Genomic DNA, 15,722 nt, shown 5'->3' on the forward strand with positions numbered 1-15,722 from the left:
ATGTCGACCTGAACAATGGGGGATTAATAAGAACGAGCCGCCTCGGAGAGAAGACGGCCGCTGCTGCTGGAGCTGGACCGAGTCAGCGGCGCACGGAGCCGGGAAGAAACCACCGCCTCGCCCCCGCTGGCTCTTCCGCTTCACAGCGCGAGAGTGGGCGATAAGGGGGGCGTGCTAGCGCGCGGTCACATGGGCTTAGTGGCCAATCAGAGGAACCCGGAAGCCGAGCGGCGTTGTAGAAGGCATAGACGCATACAGGACAGTCACGGTAACAGTGTCAGTCAGTGACAGATGCTTGCCCGTCTGTGCAAAGCGGGGCGGGCCAGGGTGTTCAGTCTTCGGACTGCTGTGGGGAAAAAACTGTGACGCGTGTGTGTCTGGTTAGGATGGACCTGTAGCGACCTGAGGGCATGTGCTGGAATAAGTGGTGTGCTGGGTGAGAGGGATCGTTGACTATTTTAGCAGAGCGGGTGACTGTGCGTGAGGTGTAGATGGAGTCCAGAGAGGGGAGGGGACAGCCAATTATTTTGGAGGCTGTCTTGGTGATGCGTTGGAGTTTGTGTTTGGTGTGTTTGTCAAACCGTACCAGACTGTGATGGATGAGGTGAGGATGCTTTGAATTATGGCCTTGTGTAGAATTGGACCAGCAGGCGTTGTTGGACTCTGTACTTCCTCAGTTGCCTGAGGAAGTACAGGCACTGCTGGGCCTTTTTGATGATGGCTGTAGCTAAGGGGCTACACAACCCTGACTGTATTTAGATGTTTAGATTATACCACTACTAGAATATTAATTAGCCAGACAATATAGTTACACAAAATGGCGGACACTCCATTAACTGCGAGGGGACAGTGAAACCGAGTTAAACAATCACTTTAATATTAATAGAAAACATACATAGCATATGAACACAGATCTCCTGTTATTACTTTAATATCAATGCCACAATGTCCGAGGTAACGATAGTTCCTATACTACGGGTACCCGACCATTGGAGCTCTGAATGGAGTGGATTGGGACGAAGCACGCAGAAAAGGGAAAAGCAAGATGATGGATGGAGACGGTGGTCCTCTGGAGTTCCTACTTCCAGAGGGCTGCAGACACACTTAGGATAATCCGGTCGTCGCTGGGGAGGAAAGGGTCTCGTACGGACCGGCCCTTGTATTCCTAGCGCCCGATGGCAGAATTAATAGCTATTAGTCCAAACGCCCGTTGGCATGGTTGATAGCTAGTTAGCCCTTGTTGCTAGGCTAACCCGCATGAAGTCTTCAATAAGTAGTTATATCCCGAACGTCGCTGGGTTCAACTATAAGTCTCTCCACGTTACTTCGCTTACACAAGTCACTATACTGTGCCAATAATGGCTCGACAATATTATGGTTGTATCTAATTAGCCGTGCGGCTCTCTATAACGATCCGTTGCCTTGCCGTCCTGTTTACAACTGCGCCAAACGTTACTTCTCTCTCACTCTGTGTTACCTGTGGGCTGAGCCTGTTCACCCACACAGATCAATGCGCTCTCTCTGGGCTTGCCTGGGCATGTTCTGAACATGTCTAGAGGGGCGCGCGCTGGCGCCTACAGCGTTAAGAATGGGACATATACAAAAGGCTAATGATAAATACTGGCACGTAAAACAGATGACGTGAAGATATATATCTTATATATATAAACAATATATAAGTTATACAAAATAATAAACGCAGACTTTCAGTGTTAATCTGGACCTTCAGAACAATGGCAGTGGTGTTAATGTCCCGTTTGAGTTTATTGCTGATGTACTTGCCGAGGAACTTGAATGATTCAGTTAAGGTTATGGGTTGGTCTGAGATGGTTATGGAAGTCCTGCACTCTATGGCAATTTCCATGGTTTTGGAGGGGTTGAGCAGGAGGTTGTTGGATGAGCACCACCTCACTGCTCTGTCCACCTCCTGCCGGTAAATGGACTCGTCGTTGTTGGAGATAAGGCCCAGGATGGTGGTGTCGTCGGCGTATTTGAAGGCCTTGACTGAACTGTCCAGGGGGGTGAATTGGTTAGTGTAGAGGGAGAAGAGCCAAGGGGAAAGGACGCAGCCCTGGGGGGCCCCAGTGCTGAGGGTCAGAGGGCGGGATGATTTGTTGTTTACCTTGACTGTTTGGGTTCTATTGGTGAGGAAATTGAGGATCCAGTGGTTGATGGTTGGGTTGATGTCAATGTCCTGTAGTTTATGGAACAGATTTTTGGGGGAGATTAGTGTTGTCAAAAATATCGAAAAATGGATACATATCGATTCTGAATATTTAAAACGGTTTCAATACTCATTTCCCGAAATATCGATATTTAATTATTCATAATATATATATATTTTTTTGTATAAGGAAGTTGCATTGTTCATTTCAATACCTGTAATAGTACAGTATGTGCATTCACACACATGTGCATTCAGTTAAATTGGAATATGACTGTAATACAAACAGTTCAGTTTGTCAGGTACATGCAACACAGATTACAGTGTTTGTCTGCTTGAGAAAATACCATGTTATGCAATAAAAATTATTGAAGTGAGATGAACAGTTATTTTTAAATTTGTGATCTAAAGATAAACAAAGGGTTTTAAAAGTGTTATATTTATCTTCTCTTATAGTACCAGAGAGAAGCTGAGGAGAATCAACCAGCAACAAGAGCAACATTTATAATTACATTTATATTACATTTTAAGATTGAACCTTTTTCCCCGTGGTATCGAAAATGGTATCGAATATCGATACTTTTCAAGGTATCGTATCGAAGTTCAAAATTCCAGTATCGTGGCAACACTAGGGGAGATGGTGTTAAAAGCTGAGCTGAAGTCAATAAACAGGATACGGGTGTAGGTGTTGGGGGTTTCCAGGTGCTGTAGAGTGTGGTGGAGAGCCAGGTTGATGGCGTCCTCTACTGACCTGTTGGTCCGATATGCAAACTGGTGTGGGTCCATGTGGGGTCCTGTGGCGGTTCTGAGGTAGTCCAGGACCAGATGTTCAAATGATTTCATTGCTACTGATGTAAGGGCTATGGGTCTGTAGTCATTGAGACAGGCTATTTTGGTGGTTTTGGGGACTGGGATGGTGGTGGATTGCTTAAAGCACTGAGGGACTGAACAGAGTTGTAGGGATGTATTGTAGATGTCAGTGAAGATGGGGGCCAGCTGGTCTGCACAGTAGTGGAACACTGCAGAGGAGAGGAGGTCAGGGCCGATCGACTTGGGATTCGTGTTCAGGAGACTCAGGCGTAACAAAAAGTCTATTGGATCATGTCTCCAGCGCCCCCACAGCCGTAGCTACAACCACTTACGTCAAGGCTCTCATCAACATTCATAAATGTTCTCCTCCCGCGCTCTCTCTCTCCCATGAGCTGAACATACCGGAAGTGTTGCGGTGGTCTATGACCAGGGCTTGACATTAACACCCGCCACCCGCCAAATGCGGGTAGAATTCGGCAGTGGCGTGTAACTCCGTCACTCTTCCAGGTGCTGTAGAGTGTGGTGGAGAGCCAGGTTGATGGCGTCCTCTACTGACCTGTTGGTCCGGTATGCAAACTGGTGTGGGTCCATGTGGGGTCCTGTGGGGTCCTCTATTCCATGGGTTCCCAAACTTTTCAGCCCGCGACCCCCAAATAACGGTGTCAGAGAGCCGCGACCCCCACTATTATAGGAGGCAAAAAAAATTAAAAATTATAATATATATATATATTTTTAAATGGAAATGTACAGTATGGTTGAAACATGCAAACGTTCAAACGCACACACACTAATAAGCATTGGAGGCTTTTAACCAGGGCCGGACTGGGGAAATCATTCAGGCCAGGAAATATAGTGCAAAATATAGCCCCAGTCAGGCCACTTTTTAAGCAGGGGGTCTGGGGGTCCCCCACCAGGATTTTTTTTGTTACAAAGACTTCATTTCTTGCATTCTGGTGCAGGAATTTTTTTATTTGTACCCTTTAAATGCCAGTGTTTGTGATGGCATCACAAATTATTGTTAAAAAACAGGCTAGCATAATGTATGATTAGCAACAACACAGATTTTTTGTAATTGATAAATACAATATTTTATTCAACTTCAGCCCTGATCATAACACCACATATTCATTTTATAATTCTAACCCTTTAAATGCCAGTGTGTGTGATGGCATATATTTGCAATATATCAAATGCAAAGTCGATTTTTCTGTGATTATTACAGGCTAGCATGTGTCAATGATTAGCAGTTTTTTGTAAGGGTCCCGCCTCCACCAATCACATGCGGCTCCCTTGTGTGTGTGTGAGAGCAAGAGAGAGAGAGAGAGAGAGATAGTTCTCCAACTTGTGTGAGTTGCAGTGATCTCCTGGTTGTTCCCCACCTAGGTTATCTAACTATTGCGCTGCTGCAACTAGAAACACTGGCCTGGCCTGCTTCTAAATTCAGTGGCCTGACTGCATACATTTTTTTTTAATTTTTAATTTTAATTTTTTTAAATCATCTGGCGACCCCCCCCGCGGCGGCTCGCGACCCAACTGGGGGTCGCGACCCCGACTTTGGGAACCCCTGCTCTATTATTTTTTTTTATCAATTTCTTTTTATTATTACTCACATGAAAACAAGACAACACAATAACCATAATAACAATACACAGAACTTCACAGGGAGATAACAGAAACAATAATAATACAGAATAACAAATTATAAAAAAAACAAAAAAAAACAGAGTACAACATTTAAAATTTAAAGGGGTACTATCTCATAAATGGCCTTTCCCAGTATTCAGCACCGTTTCCCGGCCGTGTGGCCCTATATTAATAAAACGTATGTCTCTAATTCTCATATTGGCGCATTCTTCCAATTCCCCTCACAACATTCACCCTCACCGAGCTGAGTCATCTCAAAATGTGCATAGCAGTGATGTCAGAGATTTCCCAGCTGCATAACAATGTGGCAATTGCCACCAGGCCACACAGTGGTTGGAGCCCAGCTCTATTCTATGAAATGTTTTTGTTCTAAAGTGTGATGTGTGTTTTTGTCCTGCAGAGGGAGACAGAGCATTGCCGTCCCTCCCTAAGTAAGACTCTTTCATTCCTAATACACAGACCGACTGACTGACTGACTGACTGACTGACTCTCAATCCAACATTTGTATCTAGATTTAATTTCACTGTCCTGAAAATACCCCCCCTCTCTCTCTCTCTCTCTCTCTCTCTCTCTCTCTCTCTCTCTCTCTCTCTCTCTCTCTCTCTCTCTCTCTCTCTCTCTCTCTCTCTCTCTGTCTCCCTCTATCTCTCTCTTTCTCTCTCTCTCTCCCTCCCTCTCTCTCTCTCATCACGCCCCTCTGCCCTAGAACTGTCAGAGGGGGGGGGGGGGGCATGTTTAAAAAGCCTAGTGGAAAATATTTGGCTTGTAAACCTATTGCCTTATTTGACCACTGTGAGAGATACAGAGGGAGGGAGAGAGAGAGAGACAGAGAGAGAGCAATAGAGATACAGAGAGAGAGAGAGAGAGAGAGAGAGAGAGAGAGAGAGAGAGAGAGAGAGAGAGAGACACACACACACAAAAACAGACAAAGAGAGGTGAGAGAGATTGGAGATCTCCTTAAGATCAGCTCCTCAGGTAGATTTAGTCTGGTAGCTTTAGTCTGGTAGATTTAGTCTGGTAGATTTAGTCTGGTAGATTTAGTCTGGTAGCTTTAGTCTGGTAGATTTAGTCTGGTAGCTTTAGTCTGGTAGCTTTAGTCTGGTAGCTTTAGTCTGGTAGATTTAGTCTGGTAGATTTAGATTTAGTCTGGTAGATTTAGTCTGGTAGATTTAGTCTGGTAGATTGAGATGGTAGATTTAGTCTGGTAGATTTAGTCTGGTAGATTGAGATGGTAGATTTAGTCTGGTAGATTTAGTCTGGTAGATTTAGTCTGATAGATTTAGTCTGGTAGATTTAGTCTGGTAGCTTTAGTCTGGTAGATTTAGTCTGGTAGCTTTAGTCTGGTAGATTTAGTCTGGTAGATTTAGTCTGGTAGATTGAGATGGTAGATTTAGTCTGGTAGATTTAGTCTGGTAGTTTTAGTCTGGTAGATTTAGTCTGGTAGCTTTAGTCTGGTAGATTTAGTCTGGTAGATTTAGTCTGGTAGCTTTAGTCTGGTAGATTTAGTCTGGTAGCTTTAGTCTGGTAGCTTTAGTCTGGTAGCTTTAGTCTGGTAGATTTAGTCTGGTAGCTTTAGTCTGGTAGATTTAGTCTGGTAGCTTTAGTCTGGTAGATTTAGTCTGGTAGATTTAGATTTAGTCTGGTAGATTTAGTCTGGTAGATTTAGTCTGGTAGATTGAGATGGTAGATTTAGTCTGGTAGATTTAGTCTGGTAGATTTAGTCTGGTAGATTGAGATGGTAGATTTAGTCTGGTAGATTTAGTCTGGTAGATTTAGTCTGATAGATTTAGTCTGGTAGATTTAGTCTGGTAGCTTTAGTCTGGTAGATTTAGTCTGGTAGATTTAGTCTGATAGCTTTAGTTTGGTAGCTTTAGTCTGGTAGATTTAGTCTGGTAGATTTAGTCTGGTAGCTTTAGTCTGGTAGATTTAGTCTGGTAGATTTAGTCTAGTAGATTTAGTCTGGTAGATTTAGTCTGGTAGCTTTAGTCTGGTAGATTTAGTCTGGTAGATTTAGTCTCGTAGCTTTAGTCTGGTAGATTTAGTCTGGTAGATTTAGTCTGGTAGATTTAGTCTGGTAGATTTAGTCTGATAGCTTTAGTCTGGTAGATTTAGTCTGATAGATTTAGTCTGGTAGATTTAGTCTGGTAGATTTAGTCTGGTAGCTTTAGTCTGGTAGATTTAGTCTGGTAGATTTAGTCTGGTAGATTTAGTCTGGTAGCTTTAGTCTGGTAGAATGAGATGGTAGATGGAGAGATAGAAAGAGAGAGATAGAGGGATAGATAGAGAGATAGAAAGAAAGGGACAGAGAGAGAGAAAGAGAGGGACAGAGAGACACTAGCCCAGTGATGAGTGACAGTAGGGTTAACGTTGATGTTTGCTAATTAAATTGCTGAGATTAAGCTATTGTCTCTGAAAATGTTTTTTGTTGTTAGATATGATTTAGTCCAGAATATTCTGGAGCTGTTTATTCTTTTCAGATGTTAAGCCCCTGCTTGTCTAACTGATGACCTGTCTGTCTCTCTGACTGTCTCTCTGACTGTAGGTTGTCTAACAGTGAGAAGAAACTGGAGTCAGTCAAGAAGACTGGAGTGAGGACATTATCTGTCTCAGGTAAAATGGCAACACCTTCTCTTTCTGTCTCTCTCTATCTTTCTCTTTATCGCTCTGTCTCTCTCTATCTCTGTCTGTCTGTCTCTCTCCATCTCTCTTACTACCTATCTCTCTAGAAATATTACTCCACTCTTCCCTCTCTCGCTCTCTCTCTCTCTCTCTATCTCACATTCTGTAATTCTCTCTTTCCTTTATTTATTTTTATTTTTTTATTGGTCTTTTTCCCCCTCCATTTTTCCTCCGATTTTCTCCCATCCCAATGTTAGTCGTATGCCAATTCCCAGTCCCTTCCTGGTCGCTGCGCTTTACCCCCCACAGTCAGATCATTTGGGAGAGTGGAGGCTACCACGTGCTTCCTCCGACACACGTCCAGCCAATCACCGCTTCTTTTCACCTGGCAGCGCGGATTCTCATTGAGAGGGCGTAGCGTGTGGGAGGACCACACTATCCCCCTCACGTCCAATCCGCGCTTAGCAGGCGCCCCGACCGAACTGTAGGAGTCGCTGTTTACAACGACCCGGACCCACCCCGCCAGCTTCTCCCACCCTCTGATACAGCCAATTGTATCAGTGCAGACGGCCAGCCAAGCTGGTGACAACCCCGGAGCTGTGAGCTGGATTCGAACAGGCGAACCAAGCTCACAGCTCCGGGGCTGGTGACGAACGCAATCTCCGCTCGACCACCTAACCGCCCTCTCTCTTTCCTTTCTGATTGGTTGAAGACCTTGTGACATCGTCGCCTGCTAAACCAACCAAAGCACAGCGTTTCCTCCTCCCCTTTGTCTTCTGTTCTGATCCACTGTATCTCCCACTCTGATTGGCTGGCTGGCTTTATAACTTCCTGGTTGCTTTGACCAATACGTTTGGCTCGTCCTCGTCGACTCATAAAAGTGGGAGGTTCTGAAAAAAAAGTTGTCCTGAATTCACGACCCTACTAAACACATCTACCAGCTCATGTATATGACTTGGGCACATTAGATTAGATTAGATTCTAATGTATTGTCATCATGCAGCACAAGTACAGTACAACGCAAAGAAGTTTGGCATCTAACCACAGTGCAACTGTAACAGTAAAGTACAGTAGTAATATACAATGTACTGGTGATTCAACTGAATATAAAATATATAGATTAGTACCACTGAGATGTCTGTACAGAGTTGTAGTATTAATCTACAGTGATACAGGTAGTAAGTCATACTGGCCAGCAGTGTAACTAGTAAGAGTAGGTAAGGGATATGTACAGATATATATATATAGTATCTACAGATATGTAAAAATTATTATATGCAGGTATGTACAGACATATGTGGATACATACAAAGATATATAATATACAGGATTATATGGGTATATGCAGGTGTATAAATAGCCTAGGTATATAGAAGTGAGAGTATGCAGGTATTCAGACAGATATGGAAATATATAAATATATATATGGTAAATTATATATATATATATATACATGTATACAGCATTATTATGCTGATGAGAGACGAACGAATTCACCATAATATTGACTGAAACACAGCTGGCTGTTGTGTGGCTTACTGACTACTTTCATGTTATTAGAAAGCACACGACCCTGAATGTACCCTGAATCCCTGTTACGTTTCACAGCACTAACTGACTCTTCTCGTTTCTCATCTACTCTCCTCCATTCTCTCCTCTTCTATTCTCTCTTCTTCTCTTCTCTCTTCTTCTATTCTATTCTCTCCTCGTCTATTCTCTCCTCTTCTCTTCTCTCCTATTCTCTCCTATTCTCTTCTCTCTTCTCTTCTCCTCTCATCTCTCTTCTCTTCTCATCTCTCTTCTCTTTTCTCCTCTGCTGTTTCCTTTCCTCTCCTCTTTTCTTCTCTCCTCTCCTCTTCTCTCATTTCCTCTCTGTCTTCTTTTCTCCCCTCATCTCTCTTCTCCTCTCATCTTCTCTTCTCTTCTGTCTTCTCTCTTTTCTCCTCTGCTGTTTCCTTTCCTCTCCTCTCCTCTTTTCTTCTCTCCTCTTCTATTCTCTTCTATTCTCTCTTCTCTCCTCTCCTCTCATTTCCTCTCCTCTGTCTTCTTTTCACCTCCCCCTCGTCTCGCTTCTCTTCTCTTCTCTTCTCCTTTATCCTCTCTGCTGTCTCCTCCCCTCTCCTCTTTTCTTCTCTCCTCTTCTATCCTCTCTTATTCTCTCCCCTCATCTGTCTTCTCTCCTCTTCTTCTCTTTTCTCCTATCATCTCCTTTCTTTTTTCATTTCTTCTCTTCTAATCTCTTCTCTTTTCTCCTCCTGTTCTCTTCTCCTATTCTCCTTTCTCCTCTCCTGTTCTCTTCTCTTTTCTCCTCTTCCCTTCTCTATCTTCTCTCCCCCCTGTCTTCTCTCTTTGTCTCTTATCTTCTTTCTTCTCCTCGTATCTTCTCTCCTCTTCTCTTCTCTCCACTTCTCTTCTCTCCTCTCCTCTTCTCCTCTCTCCACTTCTCTCCTCCCCCCTCCTCTCCTCTCCTCTCCCCTCCTCCCCTCCCCTCCCCTCCCCTCTCCTCTCCTCTCCTCTCCTCTCCTCTCCTCTCCTCTCCTCTCCTCTCCTCTCCTCTCCTCTCCTCTCCCCTCCCCTCTCCTCTCCTCTCCTCTCCTCTCCTCTCCTCTCCTCTCCTCTCCTCTCCTTTCATCTCATCTCCTCTCCCCTCCCCTCTCCTCTCCTCTCCTCTTCTCTTCTCTTCTCTCCACTTCTCTTCTTTCCTCTCCTCTGCTCACCTCTTTTCTCTGCATGCTCTCCTGGACACTACAGAAGACCTTAGTGGAGATGGTAATGTTTTATTAATCTATTAAAATGTTCAGTTTATTAATCCCTCACTCCTTCCCTTTATCCTTCCTATGGCTTCCTTAAAGCCGTGCTACCAGGGCCATTTCATGTATGCACGAGGAAGGATAATAATAATGATAATCTAGTGTTGATTTCAGGAAGATTCAATAATCAGGTGAAAAATGACAATGTGTTTAGTGTATTTCACTAAAGGGCTATTATCGCGTCTTTTCCTGGGATTACTAAGAATCACCAAAACTATACTCATATTCAAAACAGTATAAAACGGAAATGTACGGATGAAAAGACAATCCGTTTTGTACATGTTGACTGGAAGCAACTCACTGACAATCGACGGGTGTATTAGACCCATAGCTATAATTTTAAGGAAAACTCCAACATTTTGGGAAATTAGCTTATTTAACATCTTCCCTGGAGTTAGACAAGAAGATACATACCCTTTTTGTCTCTGTGCATGCATTAGGCTTAGGCAACAGCCGCTCCATTAGCATAGCTTAGCTTCATCACTGGAAGTGGGGCAGAGTTAGAGCCTGCCGTTCCCTACAGTGCCCTACAGTCACGAAATACACTCCAAATACAACTCCAAAACGTTCCTGTAAACATGTTGTGACCTGTGTATTTACCACGTGGAGAAATAAAAAATAATTGAATTCGACAATTACGTTTTCTAAGCAAATATACTCGGAATCTTTTTTTGCCTAAGCACTCGTCTCTGGGCGCAGTCAGTGAATTCTACGTGAAGCCGTGTTTGTTGACATTCTCATTCATTCAAAGGATCCGAACCGATTGAAGTTTATGGATACCATGACTTCTTCTATTCTATTCTCTCCTCGTCTATTCTCTCCTCTTCTCTTCTCTCCTATTCTCTCCTATTCTCTCCTCTCTTCTCTTCTCCTCTCATCTCTCTTCTCTTCTCATCTCTCTTCTCTTTTCTCCTCTGCTGTTTCCTTTCCTCTCCTCTTTTCTTCTCTCCTCTCCTCTTCTCTCATTTCCTCTCTGTCTTCTTTTCTCCCCTCATCTCTCTTCTCCTCTCATCTTCTCTTCTCTTCTCTTCTGTCTTCTCTCTTTTCTCCTCTGCTGTTTCCTTTCCTCTCCTCTCCTCTTTTCTTCTCTCCTCTTCTATTCTCTTCTATTCTCTCTTCTCTCCTCTCCTCTCATTTCCTCTCCTCTGTCTTCTTTTCACCTCCCCCTCGTCTCGCTTCTCTTCTCTTCTCTTCTCCTTTATCCTCTCTGCTGTCTCCTCCCCTCTCCTCTTTTCTTCTCTCCTCTTCTATCCTCTCTTATTCTCTCCCCTCAGCTGTCTTCTCTCCTCTTCTTCTCTTTTCTCCTATCATCTCCTTTCTTTTTTCTTTTCTTCTCTTCTAATCTCTTCTCTTTTCTCCTCCTGTTCTCTTCTCCTATTCTCCTTTCTCCTCTCCTGTTCTCTTCTCTTTTCTCCTCTTCCCTTTTCTCCTATCATCTCCTCATTTTTCTTTTCCTTTCTTCTCCTCCTTTCTCTTTTCTTCTCTCTTGTTCTCTTCTCTCCTCTTCTCTTCTCTATCTTCTCTCCCCCCTGTCTTCTCTCTTTGTCTCTTATCTTCTTTCTTCTCCTCGTATCTTCTCTCCTCTTCTCTTCTCTCCACTTCTCTTCTCTCCTCTCCTCTTCTCCTCTCTCCACTTCTCTCCTCCCCCCTCCTCTCCTCTCCTCTCCCCTCCTCCCCTCCCCTCCCCTCCCCTCTCCTCTCCTCTCCTCTCCTCTCCTCTCCTCTCCTCTCCTCTCCTCTCCTCTCCTCTCCTCTCCTCTCCTCTCCTCTCCTCTCCTCTCCCCTCCCCTCTCCTCTCCTCTCCTCTCCTCTCCTCTCCTCTCCTCTCCTCTCCTCTCCTCTCCTCTCCTCTCCTCTCCTCTCCTTTCATCTCATCTCCTCTCCCCTCCCCTCTCCTCTCCTCTCCTCTTCTCTTCTCTTCTCTCCACTTCTCTTCTTTCCTCTCCTCTGCTCACCTCTTTTCTCTGCATGCTCTCCTGGACACTACAGAAGACCTTAGTGGAGATGGTAATGTTTTATTAATCTATTAAAATGTTCAGTTTATTAATCCCTCACTCCTTCCCTTTATCCTTCCTATGGCTTCCTTAAAGCCGTGCTACCAGGGCCATTTCATGTATGCACGAGGAAGGATAATAATAATGATAATCTAGTGTTGATTTCAGGAAGATTCAATAATCAGGTGAAAAATGACAATGTGTTTAGTGTATTTCACTAAAGGGCTATTATCGCGTCTTTTCCTGGGATTACTAAGAATCACCAAAACTATACTCATATTCAAAACGGTATAAAACGGAAATGTACGGATGAAAAGACAATTCGTTTTGTACATGTTGACTGGAAGCAACTCACTGACAATCGACGGGTGTATTAGACCCATAGCTATAATTTTAAGGAAAACTCCAACATTTTGGGAAATTCGCTTATTTAACATCTTCCCTGGAGTTAGACAAGAAGATACATACCCTTTTTGTCTCTGTGCATGCATTAGGCTTAGGCAACAGCCGCTCCATTAGCATAGCTTAGCTTCATCACTGGAAGTGGGGCAGAGTTAGAGCCTGCCGTTCCCTACAGTGCCCTACAGTCACGAAATACACTCCAAATACAACTCCAAAACGTTCCTGTAAACATGTTGTGACCTGTGTATTTACCACGTGGAGAAATAAAAAATAATTGAATTCGACAATTACGTTTTCTAAGCAAATATACTCGGAATCTTTTTTTGCCTAAGCACTCGTCTCTGGGCGCAGTCAGTGAATTCTACGTGAAGCCGTGTTTGTTGACATTCTCATTCATTCAAAGGATCCGAACCGATTGAAGTTTATGGATACCATGACTTAAAATCCTCTTACCTTGACGATTAAAAGCCTCCCCAATTTAGAAAACAGTATTCCAATGGCTGGTCTTGATATCCTGCACGCTAACGGAGCTAACCAGCAACCGGACACTCAAGCAAATATAATGACTTCCTTTCTGGGGGGTTTCAAAATAAAAGAGCGACGTCTATAGCAGCGGAATACGTTTATTTTGTACATTATCTAACGTTAACACGAACCTAAACTAACTATTTCGTGACTGTAGGGCACTGTAGGGAACGTCAGGCTCTAACTCTGCCCCACTTCCAGTGATGAAGCTAAGCTACGCTAACGGAGCGACTGTTCCCTAAGCCTAATGCATGCACAGAGACAAAAAAGGTATGTATCTTCTTGTCTAACTCCAGGGAAGATGTTAAATAAGCTAATTTCCCAAAATGTTGGAGTTTTCCTTTAAGATGTATTTTAAGCACTCGCAAATCTCGCAGTCTCCCCATTGATTAAATCGATGGCGTTCTAGCGCCCCCTGGCTCATTAAGCGATGGCGCTGAATGAGTTAAGAACTGAATGTTGTTTTTGGAAGAATGGAACTGTATGTAAGTTAAAAGAGTGTTTGTGGCGGCTAGGTGGTGTAGTGGGCAAGACGCTCGCCACCAATGCAGGAGACGCTGGGTTCGAGCCCAGCTCTCCACATTGCTATCAGCTTGGCTGGTCGTTCATACTAATACAATTGGCAGTGTTAGGGGTGGGAAAGCTGATGGGTGCGTCCTGGTCGTTGTAAATAGCGACTCCTACAGTTCGGTCGGCGCGCCTGCTCAGCAAGGATAGGATCTAAGGGGGGTAGTGTGATCCTTCCACACGTTACACACTCTCAGTGAGAGTCCGCGCTGCCAGGTGAAAAGAAGCGGTTGATTGGCTAGACGTGTGTCGGAGGAAGCACGTGATAGCCTCCACTCTCCCAGATGATCTGACTGTGGGGGGTAGGTGCGCAGCGACCAGGAAGGGGATTGGGAATTGGCATAACGACTAAAATTGGGATGGGAGAAAAATTGAGGAAAAAGGAGGGGGAAAAAGATTATTATTATTATTTTTTTATTATGTGTTTGTTTATCAGCCGTGGACGTCTGTAGCCTAATGTTAGCTTAGTAACATTACATGACTTAGCTTGGTAACATTACTTAGCTTGGTAACATTACTTAGCTTGGTAACATTACATGACTTAGCTTGGTAACATTACTTAGCTTGGTAACATTACTTAGCTTGGTAACATTACTTAGCTTGGTAACATGACTTAGCTTGGTAACATGACTTAGCTTGGTAACATTACTTAGCTTGGTAACATTACTTAGCTTGGTAACATTACATTACTTAGCTTGGTAACATGACTTAGCTTGGTAACATGACTTAGCTTGGTAACATGACTTAGCTTGGTAACATTACTTAGCTTGGTAACATTACTTAGCTTGGTAACATGACTTAGCTTGGTAACATGACTTAGCTTGGTAACATTACTTAGCTTGGTAACATTACATGACTTAGCTTGGTAACATTACTTAGCTTGGTAACATTACTTAGCTTGGTAACATGACTTAGCTTGGTAACATGACTTAGCTTGGTAACATTACTTAGTTTGGTAACATTACTTAGCTTGGTAACATTACTTAGCTTGGTAACATTACTTAGCTTGGTAACATTACTTAGCTTGGTAACATGACATTACTTAGCTTGGTAACATTACTTAGCTTGGTAACATGACATTACTTAGCTTGGTAACATGACTTAGCTTGGTAACATTACATTACTTAGCTTGGTAACATGACTTAGCTTGGTAACATTACTTAGCTTGGTAACATGACTTAGCTTGGTAACATTACTTAGCTTGGTAACATGACTTAGCTTGGTAACATTACTTAGCTTGGTAACATGACTTAGCTTGGTAACATTACTTAGCTTGGTAACATTACTTAGCTTGGTAACATTACTTAGCTTGGTAACATGACTTAGCTTGGTAACATGACTTAGCTTGGTAACATTACTTAGCTTGGTAACATGACTTAGCTTGGTAACATTACTTAGCTTGGTAACATGACTTAGCTTGGTAACATTACTTAGCTTGGTAACATGACTTAGCTCTGTAACATGACTTAGCTTGGTAACATTACTTAGCTTGGTAACATTACTTAGCTTGGTAACATTACTTAGCTTGGTAACATGACTTAGCTTGGTAACATGACTTAGCTTGGTAACATTACATTACTTAGCTTGGTAACATGACTTAGCTTGGTAACATTACTTAGCTTGGTAACATTACTTAGCTTGGTAACATTACATTACTTAGCTTGGTAACATGACTTAGCTTGGTAACATGACTTAGCTTGGTAACATGACTTAGCTTGGTAATATGACTTAGCTTGGTAACATTACATTACTTAGCTTGGTAACATGACTTAGCTTGGTAACATTACTTAGCTTGGTAACATGACTTAGCTTGGTAACATGACTTAGCTTGGTAACATTACTTAGCTTGGTAACATGACTTAGCTTGGTAACATTACTTAGCTTGGTAACATTACTTAGCTTGGTAACATGACTTAGCTTGGTAACATTACTTAGCTTGGTAACATTACTTAGCTTGGTAACATGACTTAGCTTGGTAACATTACTTAGCTTGGTAACATTACTTAGCTTGGTAACATTACTTAGCTTGGTAACATGACTTAGCTTGGTAACATGACTTAGCTTGGTAACATTACATTACTTAGCTTGGTAACATGACTTAGCTTGGTAACATTACTTAGCTTGGTAACATTACTTAGCTTGGTAACATTACATTACTTAGCTTGGTAACATGACTTAGCTTGGTA

General features: G+C 43.0%; 1 protein-coding gene across 4 annotated transcripts in view; it reads left to right on the forward strand.

Annotated features, from left to right (window-relative positions):
• LOC311248544 (focal adhesion kinase 1-like) overlaps positions 1 to 15,722 on the forward strand; it is a 169,352-nt gene that overhangs the window by 12,298 nt on the left and 141,332 nt on the right. For all 4 annotated transcript variants that reach the window (XM_084339408.1, XM_084339409.1, XM_084339410.1 and 1 more), the window contains exons 3-4: positions 5,019 to 5,049; positions 7,162 to 7,229. In XM_084339408.1, the coding sequence (XP_084195534.1) occupies positions 5,019 to 5,049; positions 7,162 to 7,229 (99 nt within the window). The remainder of the gene's footprint in view (positions 1 to 5,018; positions 5,050 to 7,161; positions 7,230 to 15,722) is intronic.

Source organism: Notolepis coatsorum (genome assembly GCF_963971535.1).
Source record: "Notolepis coatsorum genome assembly, contig: SCAFFOLD_353, whole genome shotgun sequence".
NCBI classification, from domain to species: Eukaryota; Metazoa; Chordata; class Actinopteri; order Aulopiformes; family Paralepididae; genus Notolepis; species Notolepis coatsorum.